General features: G+C 42.3%; 1 protein-coding gene and 1 long non-coding RNA gene across 7 annotated transcripts in view; one reads left to right on the top strand and one right to left on the bottom strand.

The window, feature by feature from the left end:
• Positions 1 to 384: 384 nt before the first annotated feature.
• Positions 385 to 19,317, bottom strand: part of LOC136345992 (uncharacterized) — a 151,464-nt gene continuing 132,531 nt past the window's right edge. For all 4 annotated transcript variants that reach the window (XR_010733232.1, XR_010733233.1, XR_010733234.1 and 1 more), the window contains 2 exons: positions 9,495 to 9,748; positions 385 to 3,178 (listed from right to left, as the gene is read on the bottom strand). This is a non-coding gene — a long non-coding RNA (uncharacterized lncRNA). The remainder of the gene's footprint in view (positions 3,179 to 9,494; positions 9,749 to 19,317) is intronic.
• The window catches only part of LOC136345991 (homeotic protein ultrabithorax-like), a 116,463-nt gene continuing 104,733 nt past the window's right edge, over positions 7,588 to 19,317 (top strand). Inside the window, exon 1 of one of the 3 annotated variants that reach the window (XM_066294806.1) lies at positions 7,588 to 8,565. In XM_066294806.1, the coding sequence (XP_066150903.1) occupies positions 7,908 to 8,565 (658 nt within the window). In that variant the 5' untranslated portion in view covers positions 7,588 to 7,907. The remainder of the gene's footprint in view (positions 8,566 to 19,317) is intronic. The other 2 variants (XM_066294803.1, XM_066294805.1) reach the window with 2 other exon arrangements.

Raw genomic sequence — 19,317 nt, 5'->3', positions numbered from 1 at the left:
TTAATACACGGCTTGTCTAACCCAAAAGTGAGTTTTCTTGGTTCGAGTGAGTGCCTGAGTTGAGTGTGAACGCGTCTGATGAGTTTTTGAGGCTGAGAGTGAGTTTATTGTATTGCCACGCCCACTTTGCATGTTTTCCGGCTGCCAAAAGAGGATCGCAGCGGCCATTAAACTCACTTCAATGCATTGTGGGATTTAGGATGATGATGGGAATTGAAAAGATTTAGGTATTGAAGTTGGTGATGGAGACAGTTTGAAACAGGGTGGTGGGTTTATTACTAATTGGCACTTAAGTACGACACTTTATTAACAACGTGATTAGGGACAGGCGACAAAGTTCATTGCATGTAGTTTTAATTGCTTATTTTTTATGGCAGATACAATTTTAATCAACAGTTGAAGATAAACACACATTAATGTCGGGTTATCGTTTTATGCTCTGTTTTTATTTGAAAAGCTTTCCTAAAAAATACATATACACGTAGTAAATACATGCGCAGAAACAGCAACGCGTAGTACACGCTATATAGAAGCACACATAGATGGTTGTTAGGCCTATTATTAGCACCTGTAAGACATCCACATATCACGTGACAGCACATCGTCTGGTAGTTTTGAGAGGGCGAAAAGTCAGGTTGGCAACGCTGGGGCAGAATTGTTGACGTTTCTGGACGCCATTAAAAAAAAAATTAATGCACCTGCGGCACGTAAAATGGTTCGGACGGTTCACGTGGAAGCAGAGTCAGAACACGAATTATCATCGTGTAATAGATATTTTGAAGAGCAGGAAAGCCTCGAGTGTGCCGTTGTTGATTTTACGATCTGGAAAAATAGTAATAATTGAACATTACTGACGCAAATCAGCGAATTTCATTAAAAAGCTGACTGTTGGCCGGCGTGTTGTTCCTAATTCTATATGCAAAAACGGCCACTGAAATATGTTGTTTTCAGCCAAACAGATCGTAACGCCAAATCCTCAAAATACGCGAAATCCGCATGTTCAAATGAGGCATTAAATTGTGGCCGTTCGAGCATAGCCAACACAACAGTGAAAAAATAACCGTTGACCAGTAGTAAATCCCCATTGCATGGGGACCGTCGAAACCATAAGACATGTGGAGTCAAGAAGCCATACACACGTGGGGTTTACACAAGTGGATGGAGCACCTCCACTCGTTTTTTAGTTATTTTCAAAAAAAGTTACGTTTTTGAAATTTACTCTCCAGTGATTTTCGACTTCGGAAAGGATCGAAGCAAGAAAAATAGGCTATTTGATAGCACCCCATTTTGACCAATTCGATGATCGATCTACAGCACGATGCGATTTGTGGCTGCATTTCTAAAAAAAAAAAAAAAACATTTATCCATAGATACTTCAACAATCCTGTGGTCACCTAAATCCCCAGGTTTCCCTTGGTGCTTCGATAAGTGCTTCGAAAGAAGGGTCGCCATATTTTAGTAGAGCTGCGTGAAAACGAGATCATGGGGTGTGTCGTGAATTCTTGCATCATTTTTCATTTCAGAATAAAGACAAAAATGCTCGTAAATGCTAATAATTTTTACCATGCTGACAGACTATATTCTATCCTAGATTTGAAAATTCACTCTCCCAGAGAACGCTTAAAAGACCGGCAAATTCCCAAATCGCGCTAGATGTCCCATGTTGGTGGTCAATATTTTGATTTCAATTACATTTCTAATTTCTTTGAACTTCACGTAATGGATTAACGGCAATAAGTTCAGGTTAGTTCGTGCTCGAAACAGACGTTATCGTTCGTATGAATCGTGTTTCACTGAATTTTTGAAAAGAACGCTTCAATTTCCAAGTGACTTGCAGCGGCGCAATCACGAAAGTTTGCGGCTTTTCCATTAAACAATTTGCGTCAGTTGGACTAAAATTTTTTTAAAATTAAAACGGGAAGAATACCACACAGAACCAAGGTCCCAATTCCCGATCTTTCCGCCGTATAAAACTTCTCCATAGCAACTAAATATTTCGAAAAATTGTGCACAATGGCCACAAGGACGGTGGCAATATTTTCAATTTCGCTTCATCGCAATCGTTTCAAAGGAATTCTACACGGCGAAGAGCTCCGTCGAGGTCATGTAAAGGCAAGTTCTTCCATGCCTTACGTGCTTGGTATTAGAGCTCTTCTAATCTCTCGAGAGGTTCTCGAGCCCCAAGTTCTCCGCGGAAGATCTCGTTTTGCATATGTGGGAAGACGAGTGGTTTGTTTAAAAACGATTTAGCCCTTAGACACAATAACAATTTTCCATCATGCCACGGTTACAACTTTCAACTACTGGTATTTGCATAAACACAACCTTCACGGCATAACTGATGGCATTCAGTCTATGCTTGTATTATGTGCGTATCAATTTCTCGGAACATTTATCATTATTATTATAATGTGCTCGTAAATATGGCAAATCGTTCAATTACCCGATTAAACAGATAAATAATGAGGTTTCGTTTTCATTTGCCTCTAGAGGTTGCTGTATAATAAAACATTTGCGGATAATTACGGGCTTTATCAATTTTATTGGGCCCCACTAGCTGCTCGGGTTTAGTAAGAAATGATTTATCTGCAGTTCGATAAAAACTACTAATTGTTGTTTGTTTATGAAATTACTGTAGATTAGATATATCAATAAACAATCACCTACGATTCGCTACAACTCTTAAACAAGCATACCTAATGCTGCCTCGTAACGAACTGAGTTTCCCCAGAGGTAACACGAAAGCAAAGGTAAAAGAAACGTCTGCCTTATGGCATATAAACAACATAACCGAAAGTTATTCGGTAACCTTATCGTAAGTAGAAACGTTTGTGCCTCATTCTACAAGCCATTTTCGTTCTGCAACGGTTGCTTATTGCTCGTAAAACTCCCATCGTATTGATTGTTAATGGACCCTTATAAAACCTGGAATCTTCTTTGTAAGAACACCTATCCGTCCCTTTCTTTTCTCGTTCGCCCGAGAGAGAGGAACGTGATCAGATCGAAGAGGCACGGACGAAACAAGCAGGCCTCGAGCCGGTATTTCGGTAGCGGTTGCTGCGGTCACAACGGCGCTACGTAGTTGGACCGGCGGCTACGAGATGGCGACACGTAGCTTCCAAGCGATATTCCATCGATTTGATGCTGTGACTCGGACGGCTTGCATGGACGACTGGGCCTGTAAAAGACTAGGTTTAGTTCACGAGTTCAAATTTCAATCGTTTATTGGTAAAAATCGAGTTCGACGTAAAAATTAAAGGAAGTAACGTGGACAAATGGATTGTTAGTGACCAGGCAAAGAAAGATATTAAATTTGATTGAAAGGTTAAAACTCCACTTTTGAATAGGACGCCCTGGATATTACGCGATTTCGGAAATGATTGAGATTGATTTGCCTGTGGAAAGCTTCACGTCCGTACGTATGATCTATTTTTCAGTAAGTGGACAATTTGAGCGTCCACGGGGCCACGATTGGCGGAACAATTTTCGCCCTATTTGGGACGCGGAAACTCCAGTTTTTTTTTTATAGGGGTCACCTTTCACATTAGGCGAAATTTCGTTTTTGTCACGCTTTAAAAAGTGATTTAACAAACACTCTCGAAACTATTTTACACATTTTTTGGGAAGTTTTCAATACGACTCTCTTTCACTGGCACGCAGCCTGTACATAATTGAAAATAACGAATTACACGGAGCACCACTTCAACGCACCTCATCTTCGCTGTGCTCACTTCTTTGGTCTTGCCCTTCGAAATTCTCTCCTTAAAATAATCACCCTGTTAATGTGCCGCCCTGCATTTAACAGCTGCAAATCCCCTGAAGAACACAATAAGCTGCCCCGGTAGCAATGTTTCTCATTCGCACAAAAGAACCATTTTTATTGGAAACCATTCAAAATAGTCGTAAATTTTTTCTGCTGTGACACCATCCTTATTATGCTTATTTACTCAACCAGCTAAGTGTTTTTTTAAAACAGGCGTTAGATAAGGCAAAGCATGAGATACACTGAGAACGTCTGGGGAATTCGATAAGGCCATCTGTTATCTGCTGATTGCCGGCATTCTCTAGATAAGAACTGTAATGTGATCCTTCGTAATTGGTAAGCACAAAAAAAAGCAAATTTGAAAGAATAACGGTTTTTGTGAATAAATTTCTTGAGTCCAATTTGTTCCATTATGTTTCAGTTAATTAATTTTAATTTTAAACTCCCGAAGTCGGCCCCGCACCTCGCATAGTGATAAATTAATCACCGTGCCACTGTAAAATCAGCATAAAGCCGACAAATTATTTGCCTATTATAAAACCATAAATAAAGTCACGACTTCCACTAGCTTTTTACGTGTTTAATTATGATCGTAAAAGTGCATGAAATTCGGGCAGGCGAAAGTCGCCTTTACGACACGGTGCGGTAAAGCTCTTATCCGGGTTTTTGTATGCATTGCAAGAAGGTGAAGAGATACAGTTGTAAAAGGAACGTTTTATTAGTATTTGAGTGATCGTAAATGTCGGCAATGAGTTATGGGTTTCGCAGACCGTAAATTTATCAAATGAGACTGGCGCGTGCCAAATGTCGTAAAAATTTTATGGACGAATTACATAAACCACAATGATTTGTTTATGTTATAAAAGATGATATTAAAAATTTTACGAGTCTTTTACTGTCTAATGTTTACAAAACGAGATGCCGATTGCGATAATATTTATTCAACTATTAATAAACAATTTGTTTGTGACTTGGGGAGTTCCACCTTAAACGTTACGTCTTTGAGCGTCTCATCAATTTCAGCCATGGATATTCTCACACGACGCAACCAATTACAGGTTAGCGGAAACCACCGGGAACACCCATTTCCTTGAAGGAGGTAGTTAATTTGCCCATTATAGATAACGAGGGACCCTTAATTTTATCATTTTATTGCAATGAGATCAGCATTTAATCTTTGCGGTACGATCAAACGCCTTCGGGAAATCAAAGAATACGCGGTTTTCGATTATTGATAATGATTCCCTATCTGATTGGAGGTCGATTTATGGTGGCGAATTTGTAAGTCCACATCTAGTCGTGGCAGGACGACCCATTATGTACATTGAATAAGATTCTTTCTCGAGCTTTAAAAGGACGACGTTCCCGCTTCAGGAGCCTACATAGTTGAGCAGATTCGGTGTGGAGGAAAGTTCCAAAAATCGGACGGGATTTTATTGAATTTTGGGAGCCATTTAGTTGATTAGTAAACGAAAGTTTCATTTACGGGGCTCTAATAATAGGAAGCTCTTAGACCTTCAGATCATAGATAATAAACTGGTAGGGGAAACGATGAAGAACAGGAATGTGGATGAAACTTGGATTCGTCTCACGATCCTTACGAGATTAAGGACAATGGAAACCCTATAAATTATCGAGATAATTAAGTTTTGCAGCTTGAGCTCCAGAAGAACCGTTTTGAGGTCTTTAAGGAAAAAGGGTATACATTCTTATTTCTCCCCGTTCAGGGGAGTTTTCTAATACTCAAAAACACCTAAAGTGGTGATGAATTCTTGAGCTATTCAAGAATATTTGTGTTTTTTTACACAATTCGTGAGACTAAATGGCGACATTACAAGACGCTAAAGCTCGGCCTTTCAGACACAATTTAGATAGCCCAAAAATCTGAATGAAGTTGCACGATGCAACGAGCTTCAGGCACCTGCCACGATGGTTCCTTGAAAAGATACCCATCCGGGCAGCGATTCTGCAAATTTACAGCTGCAAATTTTAGAACTCTCCATCCTCTTTATGGTGCCATCGGCTTTTTCTGGGACTTCCAGGATTATCAAATTACCAAAATTTCATGTCAGTATTTTTTTTATAACAGTTTCAAATTTGCGAAGCCAAGCTTCAAGATGATTGAACACTGAAACAAGGCTAAATGGAAAATATCTCGCGGGTCTCGAAAATCTCCTTGAGATTTGCACTTCCATGAAAATAGCCATGCGGAAGTCTTTATTCAAACGTTTACAAAACTCTGTAAAAATTCCTTTGAAAATCCATTTGGAACTGCTAAAAATTTTTGGAAAATTCAGAAAAAATTGTTTAATTACCAGCGATTTATTAAAGTTTAGTCGCACTCCTCATCAAGATATTCTTGTAGTTTTTGAAAATGATTTTACTATAAAATCTAAAAAATTCTCAATGAGCTATCAGAGGCTCATCTTTCTCTACGTCTCTTTATTATTTTGATCTGGAGATTGAACGATTCGGAGGTCACTAGGCCTAGAATTTTGGGGATGATTCCTCGGGGGTTTGGGAGTTCATTCTTTGAAGTGTTTGAGTGAATTCCGAAGGTATGCCACAAGCATTCAAATGTAAAGAGTGGAAGAAAAACATATTGATGTTTTCATTATAGTTATTTCCTGTAAGTTTGCGGTAATTGTGGCTCTATAAATGAACGATTTCTGTTACGCTTCTGCTGGTCTCCTCGCGCTCTCAGTTATTCGCCTGGTACTGCTGCAATAGGCAGTGCAAATGATCGGAAATGGTGCTTGTTTTTATGATCGTTTATTGCCTGTTGGCATTTACTACACTGCCCACTGTCCAATTTGCGACTCTGGGTATTAGCATCTCCTCAATTTTTTCAACCGAAAGGTGCACAAGCTCTCAGAGTGCGCTCGCAGGTCTCAGCGCTGGAACCACCGGAAGTGAAACTGACTTCGGCTTCGAAATAATCAAAAATTATTGTGCGTCATCAAGACCGGATGAGCAAACCCAAACAAACCCGACCTCGCACCGTTTAAAACACTTAAATCCTAAACGAAAATAAACAATTTCCCACGGAAGGTGTCGCCCCATAAAACCAACTTGAAGAAAAACTCGAAAACGAGCTGAAGTTCATTCGAAACGGCCTCAAGTATTAATTCTGAAACGAATTTCATCCTTTACGAGCGGGCAATATTCCTTGATGTGGCCCATTCGAGCGCTGAAAATAGTCTGCTTTAGTTGATTCGAAAGCTCGGCGAGAGAGGCCGCCACACGCCACACGCTACCGACTCCATAGGGTAGAGAGAGAGCGCTGCTTTAAGTGGGGCTGATATGGACGATGCTATCCTTGCGCAACGTTCAATGTGGGCGCCGACATCGTGACGAATGTGGACGCCATTGGTCCTTTTATGATCCCCTACCATTGTATTGTGTCTATTTGCGTCTTTATTATTGCGATTTGCTTTGACTGCTTGCAACCCTCTCTCTCGCGCGCGCTATCTTCCTAATCACAAATTTCTTCAAATGCAATTTTGAGGAGTTAGATTTTTTTTTCTTCGCTGAAGATGGAGTCGAAATGGCAGAAGATGGCGGTGACCGGAGAGGTGATTTCAAGTGACAGTTGGACCTAACAAAAGAACCGATGATCAGGCATGAAGATTTTGAAAATTGTTTCGAAGAAAAAAGAGTGAGAAGAAAAAACAGGTAGCGTTTTAGCGGCAGGTAATAATAATAGGCTATTAAAGCGGCCGCGTGCTGCCGCTTCGGTGGTGGGGAGAGGGGAGAGTGAGAAAGCGCGATGGAAAGCGTAAGCGCGAATGGGCCGGGAATGTGTGGGACGGAGTCTGCTCGGGTTGCTCCAGTGCACAGTGGGTCTTGATCCATCCGCGATCCAACGTCAGCATTGCCGATCTAACAATCGTGCGGAGTACTCGTGCTCGGGCCATTAATATAATTACGTCGTAATCATAACAATCACCATCACCGAACACATCATTCGTCCGGACTGTCGATCGACTCACGATGTCATCTGCGTCACCATTCGCTTGGTGATCCGTGACCCAGTGCCATTATAGTTCGAAAAAAAAAGTGACAAAGTTTTTTCTGTTTGTGTTGGGACGTATCCCTCTTCCAGGGGGATCAAGAATAATTGGTCAAAATTAACGCGGCAATTATGAACTCTTATTTCGAGCAGAGTGGCTTCTACGGAGGCCACCACCATCAGGGCACCGGGTCGGTCACAGGAGCGCACCATCATGATCCGGCAGCGGCCGCTGCCGCCTACAGATCGTTCCCTCTGAGTCTGGGTATGTCCCCGTATGCCTCCAGCCAGCACCACCATACCGCACATTCCTTGCACCAAGCCAGACCCCCTCAAGATTCACCCTATGACGCTTCTGTGGCCGCCACATGCAAACTCTACTCCTCAGATGGACAGCAGAATAGCTATAGCAATTCCGTGGCGAAATCGGACTGTTCCAAGGGTAACGCGGACCAGAACGGGTATGCTGCAGTGGTGGCTGCTTCAGAAGCAGTGAAGAATGCATGGCAAAACGCCACTTCGGCTGGGGGGGCTAATTTGGCTAACAGCCTCACTGGACCCGTCCGTCCTTCGGCTTGTACTCCCGATTCCAGAGTAGGCTACGGAAGTTCTGGCCTGATCGGGGGGGACCCCTCCACGAGCCCTGGCTCCGCTTCCGGCACTAGAACATCGAATTCCTTATCATCGTGGAATAACCCCTGCTCCTTGAACACGTCTTCGTCCCAACCTGTAGGAACGCAAATTCATCAGCAGAGCAACCACACGTTCTACCCCTGGATGGCTATAGCAGGTCAGTCATAACATAATCAAAAACGTACCCCTTTTTAACCCTGTGCCCGGAAGTCAAGTGCACTGAATAATCACACAGGGTTGAACGAACCAAAGAGCGCTTTCTCTCTCAGTGGCATTTCACGGACGATTAGTCCATCTCTCTCTGGACCGTTGCTATTCAGGCCCCTTCGGTCCTTTAGCGTCGATCAGCTGTTCGCGGATTGCCTATTTCGTGTTTCTATAGAGTCGGGCCATCTCCGAATTGTGAGCGATTATATGGGCCAGATGGAGGTTAATTGATTGCGGGTCAAAGGCCGCTCAATGTCGATTTTAAGAGTTTGTTGAATGGTGAGATAATGGCCGTATCGCGTAAGTCTTTAATTATTGAACAAATTAACTTTAGGCTTTGGAGGAATGTACAAAAAATCATTATTAATATGCAGATTTTTTAAAATGTGTCCATTTTCTTGTGTCTCGGGCCCCCCTTCGCAGAAAAAAGTCACCATTTCTTTCATCGTCATTGAAATGTAGGAATTCATTTCTAACAGCTTTTGCGCTTAAAGGGCATTTTAGCATGATTTTTTCAGTGCGACCGATATCCCCCCCGGATTCTCACAACTAATATTTCAATGTTAATGGGACTTGCCGAAGTCGAATTTTAGAAAAATTCAGTGGCGTATCTCGTGGACCGATCCTGGGAGTTCTCCGTGTACAGATTTGAGCGCGAAATAATATTTAATTTAACTTGCAGAGAATCAGAAAATTTGCAAACATGCGCTCGTCGGAGAAATATTCTGCCTAAAACGTGCGAAAGTGTCATTTTACCGCACTCGATTGCTGACAATCAACAATTGCCTACGGCAAAGTATCCCTTCTGTACTAGTTAGATTAATGACTTGCACTGATTAAGAGTAAACCAAAGGTGTCTATCCCGATTAGTCTTCTTACCTGAAGCGGGTGTCCCAATCTTCGAACTTGCTCCGAGACCATAAATTTGCGGCGTGTCATTCGGTCCACGCCTAGCGTCATCTCTGGGAGGGTTGGTGAGCGTTTGGGTAATCGTGTAGTTCTGCGATTTTCGTGCAGAGGTCGCTGATATTCGAAAGGTGGAAACTTTCAAGTACCTGCCCAGGGGTGCATTAATTGATGTGCCTGATGATGGCTCTATCGTTCGGCATGGAGGTTTTTGACCCTCGGCTGTTCTGAAGTGAAGAGAATACCTGTTATTTTTTGACGAAGAATTTTAATTGATAATGTATTCAAATTAATCGATTTAGTAAAAGAAAATTTTAGATGTGCCATTATTCACTTGATTGAATATTTATTTATGTCCGCCATAAAACTCCTTAAAATTACAGTTTATTATGCAAATACGAAACCTGCAATCTGCTCGAGGGGCCAAAGTGATTTGCGGTGACAGTAATAGATGTGAGACCCACAAAGTATTATTGGTATTACCATTATAAACTAATAACTATCTGCTAGAAGTGTACTAAACTCGAAAACATGATTTAAGAATGTTTAAACAGACCCTCGTTTTAGGAGTGACCGAAAATAATCTGTTGTTTTCAAACACTTAAAATTGTATTTCGTTTAGGCTCCAGAAAGCGATCATATTTCCCGAAGGAACGCTCGTAAACCAACTAGTTTATTAAGAGACTCATTTGGCATGGTCGGCCCATTTACACTTGTTTTTTTCCCCATCGAACCTCGTTACTTTCGGCTGTTTTGAATAACCAGCACATTGTTGCAATTAGTTTTTCCTTGGCCTCCACATTTAGCGATTGTTTTGTCTGGCCCATATTCCAGTATTTCCTCTAATTAGCACAAATACGAAAATAACAAACACTCAATAGCGCCGCCCAAAACCTAAAAACTAAAAAGTACAAGAAATATGTCTCCGGGTAAGGGGTCATCATTTATCGCGGATACCTGTCATCTCTTTGCTGACTCCGGATGGGGAAAGATAAATGTTTCCGGAATAATACCACACCCCTTTCAGCCTTAAGGGCAGTTTGTAGGGAAAAGGGATCCAGAACCGGGGCACCGGGAAGCCAAGGGCATACTCCATGAGAGAATTTGAATGGACTTGATGTAGGTCAGGATTTAGCGTGCGTTTTAAGGAAAGGTTGAGAGGGCCACACGTAAGAATTGTGAAAAATCAGTTTTCGGATTAACGATCTTTTCTTCTCCTGTATGGCCGATTAGTGCCACCAACAAGAATGCTCGCAAACAAGGAAAAAATTTGACAGAGTCGCGCACGAGTTTAAACTTCGAGCCTGAATCTCCTTTCAGACAAGTTGTAGCCTGAGGCGTCATCTATACGCACACAGCATATGCTGATGATATAGTTCATAGATGGCGCCAGCTCTTGAACGCCGCTAACAGGATTATTGCTATTAGCGAATGTGCAGTAACAATAAATAAATTTTGACACTAACGCTGGTAATTAATGGGCAAGCCGTGATATTGCCATCAAAATCATAACGGGCGATTTATTTTGATTGAAATAACGATTTAGTAAAGACCGGTGGCCCGACAACACTCAATAAAATTAGCGATTGATGCAGTTGTAAAAGCTCGGAATAATAAAGCGAATGGAAGTAATGGAGCAGGTATAACAAAGCCATTACCCCGCCTTTATGGCATAATGGTGAGGAGTTGCATAAGATTGTGTACGATTTAGATGATTCCGCAGTCACGCTGCCGTTTGCTTTGTAATTATCATGGGATTCCTTCGATTTGCATATAGACGCGGTTCTTTTGCTTAATCTTCGCCTTCGTCATGATTTATAACGCAAATAATGAAATGGAACGCTGGTTGAGACAAGGCAATTTGATGGGTTTTCCATACTAAATCTAATGCCGCTTCGTTGAAGCCACTGGACATCGGACGTGCGAGGAAAAGGAACTGACTGTTCTTCCTCGTTCTGCTGCATCAGTTCTCAAGTCAGGTACCATTTTGAGCATCATTCCCGGAATTCAGATGGATTTCTCGATCATCTGCCTCGCCACCTGTTGAAATAAAATAATGCATTTTTCCTTTTTTCTCCTCGATTTTAGATTCTCCGATGTAACCGCAGCTCGAAAGGGCGCAGCGACCCATACCCCGAATCACCCATACTCGAAAAAATCCTTGTAGTCCGAAATCAAGTTATTATTTCTTTATAGACCCCATAAATTAAACGTTTTCCTGGCCAGGTATATTAAAGGTATCTGTGAACGAACTTTTTTAAATTTACGACACTTGTAATAGCCTGGTTTTCCGTTAGATAGATTTTTGGTCAATAAACCGTTTAGAAGTTAACGTCTTTATTAGATTTGGATTGGAGCAATAATCTCTATCATTTCTGTTTCAGGTAAGATGCATACAAAATTGAGGCCTTGAGGATAGTTGTTATCGTCGTATACGGCTCGATGTTCGTAAGTACGTCCAAGTATTTCCTTTATCGTCTGTCCTGTCTTGAGCGATCAAAAGATTTTTGGAATACTGGTTTACATTCTCTACATGCGTGCTCTACTGTTAATTAGAAATTAAGCCCGAACGATTGACATTCTTTAATTAACTAAATTAAGCGTAATACCCTGGAATGCTCCCGTTTCCCATAAGTTCTGAAAAAAGGTCATGTGCAGCATACTCTAAATGGCGACGTGACTTCTTCTTGCTCTTCAATTTTAATAAAAATGCGCTTCTCGCGAAATCAAAGTCGAGATATCTCGTGAACGGGATAACTGGTATGGAAATGATGAAAAAATGGCGGAAAAAGAAGAAACAGAGTCGGACAGGCGATGTATGCCCGTTTACATGTCATGCGTATAATGGACTGGTTTATTGGTGGACAAAAAATCGGACGAATGCTCGGTTTGTTCAGTTTTCCGTTACTGGAATGTCAATTACGGAATTTTATTGTTTGTTTTGCTGATCGGTCTCAAAGTGAAGAAAAAGTGCCTGTGAGTGCTCACATTTCGAAAAAATTGCTCAAAAATCCACGTAAGTCACGCGGGATCCGATCGTTTATAGGGCCTGCGCGAACTCGCTCGGAACTCACTCGCCAGGGTCAATTCGGAAAGGTCAACAGAAACGTTCCGCAACTCTCGCACATTAATTACAACTCCACGCAGATTGACACGAGCCATTTTCTCGGACAACTGCTCCACTGGTTCCCGAGATATCGGCGCCGAAAATGAAAAAAACATCTATCGATCTAATCGATAGTTGCTGCGGATCGTGTATTGCATCCGCTGATATTCAAATTGAGATCCTGAATGGTTTGTAACAATATGCACATATCGGAATGTATGGAATGAAACCACGATTGAATAAAATGAAAAGGTTAAAACAAAGAACCTCATGTCCAATAGCGTTAAGGAAATCTGATAAGCCTCCAATAAAACCGCAGCTTGTCTCAGCAACAAATGGTCCTTTCATTCATATCGACTCCAGACTAAACATAACCAGAAGTGAATAAATAACGTTTTGGTGACATGCGTTCTAAAAAAACAACAAATGGGGAATTTTCAAACGAGGTTTAACAATTATGGGCCCTGGGCCGTTGAGGAGAAAGGGGGAAAACGCGGAACGAAAACCATCGGCAAATTAGAGCGAGGGAAAAAATTAAGTAAGAAAACACGCGGACAAAACAAAAACTTGGAAACTACTAAATTTCTTATTCCCGCCCTGTAGAACCTCAGTAGGTCCATCTAACTCCGAAAAGCATACCTTTCAAAACCGATTATTTCGGACGACCTTTTTGCGTAATAATGGGTCTATCCATCGGTAGACCCTGGTATTACAAAAGCCAGTTTTTAAATGCGGCCCTGAATGCAATAAAGCCCAGCATTGTACAGGGGGATCCAGGGAACTGTGGCCATTACACCACCCTTGCGCAACCGTTAGTTTTCTGCGGCCTCTCAAATTGCCAACACGAATTCTGTCTGTCGGCCTGATGGGTTTTAGTTAGTTTATGGAGTACCGAAAGTGGTACCGGTGTTGATGTGTTTAGTGCGGTTTAGTGAGGGTTAATTGAGCTGTTTTTGGTGCCCCGCGGGTGGTGGAGATGTTATCTGCAGCCCTAGGAAGAAAAAAGAAGAGTGTTTTGTAGTCTTAATATTTATTAAGAGTCGGGATAATTTTAGGTGTTTAAATAGCACGGTGTGGCAAATTGACGTTCATGAGCTTTCAAGATGCGAGGCCTAAAAAAAGTCGGGGTAATCAATGGCCATTATGGTCATTACGTGCAATAATAAATGTTTAGGCGAGGAAGACATGTCGGAGACCCTTAAAAGCATCTCGGCTTTTTTCAGTTTTATTTTACGTCGTCAGGATGGGAACTTACACAGACTGCCGAAAGGAAAGTCCGCATGGAAACTTAACTGGAAAATTGCGTATTTGTCCCATATGATAACTATGATGGGACGGCCACGCAGCGCACGTACGCGAAATTGCAAATATGGCTACCAAGAGACGCCATCCGAATAAATGTTAACACTACTCTAGGCCCATTAACATGCATTGTGTGCTAATACCATGTTTGGTTTAATTGTGCCTAAATTAACGCAGATATGTCAGTTATTATAAAGTTATTCAGAGATTTGTTTATGGTGTGCTAATTATGTTGCCATTTCGCATGACCAAATACAATCGGGAAACATAAGCAAAGAAAAAACAAAACCACCATAAATTCTGGAAGTGTTTATGTAAAAGTCTGGCTCTCCCGTTAATATTATAGAGTGCTATAAACTGTTTATGTTCTGACTATGTTCTCCCGGGTACGTAAAATCCGGAAAACCGATAAATTACTTGCACATCTTAAAATAGGTACACAAGCAACACCTCTTCAATTTGATGCCTCCATTTGCATTGCTACACTTCCAATTTATGCCCTCCATGGATGAAGATATTTACAATGTCGCTTAGGAAAAAATTCTAAAATTAACCGCGGATTAGAGTGTGCCGAAAGCATAAATTCCGCATCTATTAATAAAATTCTTGAGATAGTTTGGGTTGACACATTGTTAACGGCCATGGGCGGTAAAAAGGCCGAGATGACCGATTATCATTCGCGTGTGAAATTTTCCGATTGGCTTTGTGGACTTCTTGAAAACCCACTTATCCGAAAATTTGCGGCAGATCCGTCCACATGATTCCGGACAGTTGGTTCTGGTTCATTTTTTAGTTCGCGCATGCGAAATCGATATTTGTTTATGTATGTTTCTGGACCGGAGTGGGTTCGGGGCCCTGGGAGCACCTCAAAGGCGCGTCGACGATTCCCTCACCTCGATAGTTCGCGACTCTCCCCTCTTTCGGCGGCGTCGTGGTCACTTCTTCGCCCTTAACACGCATGTCCGGCTCGGCGGGTAGCAGCGCCGTTATCTTCCAGAAATCTCGATTCCGTCGCGGTCAAAGGAATTCTCGCCTCGCCGGCCCCTCTCAGGGGTGGCAACCAAACGTGGTAGAGTCTCGGACGTTGCGCCCCTCATTCCCAGAAATAATGCGAGTTTCTGGTTTCGGCACCTGCAGCTGCATCCACTCGCATAGCTTTCGCCTGGTAACCGCGTACACCCTCCCGAATGTGAGCGCTTGCAGATCATTCGAAACCGATAAACCGAAGAAGTAATGCATTTTTAATAAGGCCCATTCACAAACGTGTTGTTATTAATAATAGGCGTTTATATATGGCCGACCACCAACGACGTTCCTGCGATCCAAGATCGATCTGCCGCGATTATACGTCGATAAGCACGACCTTTGAAAACGGTGAAACAGTTTACGCTTGTAAAACGTTGCCCCAAAGTATTTTTTACGCGAATTAAATTGTTTTCAGATCCAGGAGGACGATTAAAACTGAGGTTCAAGCCATCAATTTAATTTATGTGCTGTGCAAAGCTCACCTTCCTTTTTTCTCGCGTCGGCTATCTTCGCCATACTCCTCACCCCTGTAGCACAAGCTGATTAATCTACATCTAGGCGTACTTCGCCGTAACGTTCATTGTAGCAAGCAGAAATGTAAGATTACGTTAATTAGGCGAAATCATGCAAACGATTATTATTATTTTTTTTATAATAATGATAAACTAATTTTAACACCTTAAACCGATATCTGCTATCTGTGTAATTAAATCCTAGGGAGCTATAATTTTAATGGCTTCTAACCTGGATATTGTGGATAGCATAAATCATTATTCTTGCCTAATTACAGGGCCCTTAGCCATTGCAAATCGCCTATGAATATGAGAGGTAATATGTAGCCAATTTTCTTTTCGCATTCACGACATTAACATTTCGTTACCGTTGTGACGGCGGAGATTTTTTCCATTGATAATCGAACGAAGAATGCGTGAGTTTTCTAATTAATCAACTTTCTCAAGTCAAAACTCAAAGTGTTGCGTGGTATCTGCCCCTTCAGGCAAAGCGAAATGATCTACGTCGTATCGGCCTTAACTATTCCTCCCCAAGTCTGCATTCGTTATAACGTGCAAAGTGATTCTCGCTCATTAAATCATATTTATGTGCATAAAAAGTGAGTTTACGTGGTCTTTGATTAGATTTCGAGCCAGATATGCATGCTGGGGGTCTTTTGTTTTTCAATTTGGCCTCGGTCATGTATCGTTAACTATCAATTATGACTTGTTTTCGTAATAATAACGCAAGTAAGGAAATTGATTTTTTTTTGTTTTATGTGGGAAACGCGAAGTTTCGACCCTCAAGACGGAGTCGCGAAAGAGTCTTCAATGCTGCGATCGTTTTCGTCGTCATTCGGCGTCTACTGGGTGCTCCGTGGGGCCACTTGAAAAACGCGATTCTGAAGCCGGTGCAAGCGGGGGGAACGGCGACGACAGTTTTCTCGGAGGAATTTCAGGACGTCCGGGAACCCACCTGCGCCACTGGCCTGCGGGGACACCGGAAATGTCGATTCCAATAGCAAATCGCCACACAAGTCGGGTAAATTCGTACGGAAAAATCGGGGGCGTCGCATTCGAAATCGTCAAAAGGTCGAATCAGTTGCTTGCGTAAAAATCGGGCGAAACTAAGTGCGCCGCTGGTCTCCACGGCATGTTGCGCAATGTTAAGCATCGTAAATGGTTTCAGGAATTTTTTGAAACGCGTTCACTGGAAGCGAGCAAAAACTAACGACCTGGACGAAACGTCGGAAGAAACAGATCTGGAGAGCGCTAGCACGCGGTGGTACGCCAATGGCGTGCTGGATGTCAAGCTTTTTTTTCTTTTTTTTTCTTTTTTTTTCTTTTTTTTTCTTTTTTTTTTAATTGGGCGGGGCCCGATGGTACGGCAAACTGGAAAAAATCTAAATAACGGACAGGCAACTGGGAAAGGGGCGTCTCAAGCCTAGTTCCAATCAACAATAATTTCCACAGAAGTATCGGACGTTCGTAATTACATTTGTCCGTCAACAATTTCGCTCTAATAGAAAATTAGTGGCATTGCACCAGCCTTGGCGGGCACTAATTTATGCTTATTACAATGAAAGTGATCAGCAAAGTAAACACCGTCCATAGTTCATGCCTGAAAGGCTTTTTTCCCATGACTGCAGGCCATTAAGTCCTTCGGCAAAAATCCGCCAGAACTTTTTTCATGCGAAGACGAAGGGTTAGCGGAATGTAACAAACGACCCCTTGAATAGTGCAGAATGAAAAACCACCCATTCCGTAAACAAATATGACGGAAAGAATTCAGTTGCATGCTGGAAGCCCATAATAATTCTTAGACATATATAAACATAAAAATGTGGTTTAAATTTTTTCGCAACGAGAAATAAAAATATCCTTTGCTCTCATTAAGGCTTATTACGTTGAGATCGTTTCCAAGAAAATTTTAATCACCTGCATTGTGCAGGTAAAAGAAAAAGAATATGTGGCGGCAATTTCTCGTTTTTTTTCTTTTCCCTCTCTAATTCTTATTTTATTCTCCGTTGCCGCGGCCATTTTGCGTCGATCTCCAGGAAAACGTGTCGATTAATCACCCCCGAAAGGCAGGTGACAAAATCGGAGTTTCACACGCGCACTCGAAACCCTTTAATAATATTAACTGTGCCCTATGCACCCATCAGACAGACATCCTCTGGCTGGTTTTGATGGGCTATAAATCGGGCCGTTGCCGCCGCTCCTGCCCTTGCGGCCGCAAAATCAGCGCTTCAAGGGCCGATGATCATATTTATCCATAAACAAAAGGTTCCGAGTTGTTTTGGGCCACCTCGGACTTCGCCGAACCTCTGTCGGCGGGTGCGATTTTTTCGTTTGTTTTATTATTATTATTATTATTATCATTTATTTATTTACTTTTTTGCCGAATACGACTGTTAAATCTCCTGAACGCAATTTAATCGCGCTGGCAAATAATTTCATGTAATTTCGCCACGCAGTTATGATGAGTTATAATGCAACATGATTATTGTGTTTTAACGCACTGGTCGCAATACGATTAAAGTTAGTTTAGCACCGGCCGAATTGCATTTGTTCGCCCGCGTCCTCGCACTGGGACAATTAAGTAAAAGGAATCAAATTAGCGGACACATGGCGGAGGGAAGACAAGAAATAAAATGAGCCTTAAAATACTGCCGTGGAAAACAATCGTTCGGGTGTTTTATAGCTCATTCGATCGGCACTTTCTTAAGGTTTTCTCACCAGTGAATGGTTGTAAGACAATAAAAGCTGATGCATCGTCATTGTATACGACAGCAAGAATCTGCGTTGATAAACCGCCAGGCCAAATTGAGACGCATTGCCGAATGCAAATTTAATTGCCCTCGAGGAATCGGGTTGTACGATTCTTAAATTTAATTGTTTAATTTCTTTCGACTGATTTAGGGCTCATTAAAGGGCCTCTAGGAGTCGATTGAAACGCAATTTAACCAGGGGGGGGGGGGGAGGACCAGGATTCGACCCGAAGAATGCTGCTGCCTTTGGCCTAGACACGCGGTGCAGAGCGGTCTCGCTGTAGAGCCGAGATTATTCTCTAGCGCGCCAATGCCCATTCGACGAGCGAAAAATTCGTCTCCAGGGGAACCGAGCCGCCGATGACTTATCCATTTAAATCAGTCGATTTAGCGGGCGGAAAACGACCGCCGACGCGGGGGGACGTCCCCGATTTTCGCCCTTCAGGCGGTCCGGCGCGTTCGACCGCCGATTTCGACTTTTAAGTCGGCCCCCTGAACAGGGGGTGTCCCGGGCTCCGGCTCCCGGCACCGAATCTCCTTTCCGGCCGTCTTACGGGCACGCGGCACCGCCGTCGAAAAACGTTTCGGCCGATCCGAACCAAATGCAACTTTCTGGCCAATTTCTCGCATTTCACTTAAACTTCCCCATTCCTCGGTAAACTCTAAACGTTAGAACCTCAGAAGTGGGATCAATAAGGCATAAATTCCGCCATAATTAATACCACGCTTGTCGGTTTGTGTGCGAATGCATGTTATAATGGCGCTTACGAAAACGGCATCGTAAATGAAAATTATTCGCCCGATGATAATGTTACCCGGAACATGTTCCCTCTGTATCTTTTTTCTGGGGGGTTTATTGTCAAAGGAGGCATTTTCTCCGTGGCTAAAAAGCGAACATTGTTTTCGGCGGATTTGGGATGACCGTTACCTGAAAAAAATAATAAAAAAAACTCATTGTCGGGGAGAATGCGACCTTGTCTTTTTACAGCTCCCATGGTTCTCTCTTTACAGTGTTTGACAATACGATTAAGACCCAGTCGTAAAGTCAAGCACCGTTAGGTCGGAAATTTAGGATGTCCATTCTCCGACTTGACCTAGAG

This window comes from Euwallacea fornicatus, chromosome 21 (genome assembly GCF_040115645.1).
Source record: "Euwallacea fornicatus isolate EFF26 chromosome 21, ASM4011564v1, whole genome shotgun sequence".
Lineage (NCBI taxonomy): Eukaryota > Metazoa > Arthropoda > Insecta > Coleoptera > Curculionidae > Euwallacea > Euwallacea fornicatus.
Note: the sequence above shows the minus strand (reverse complement) of the source record. Positions and strands in the feature narration are given on the sequence as shown.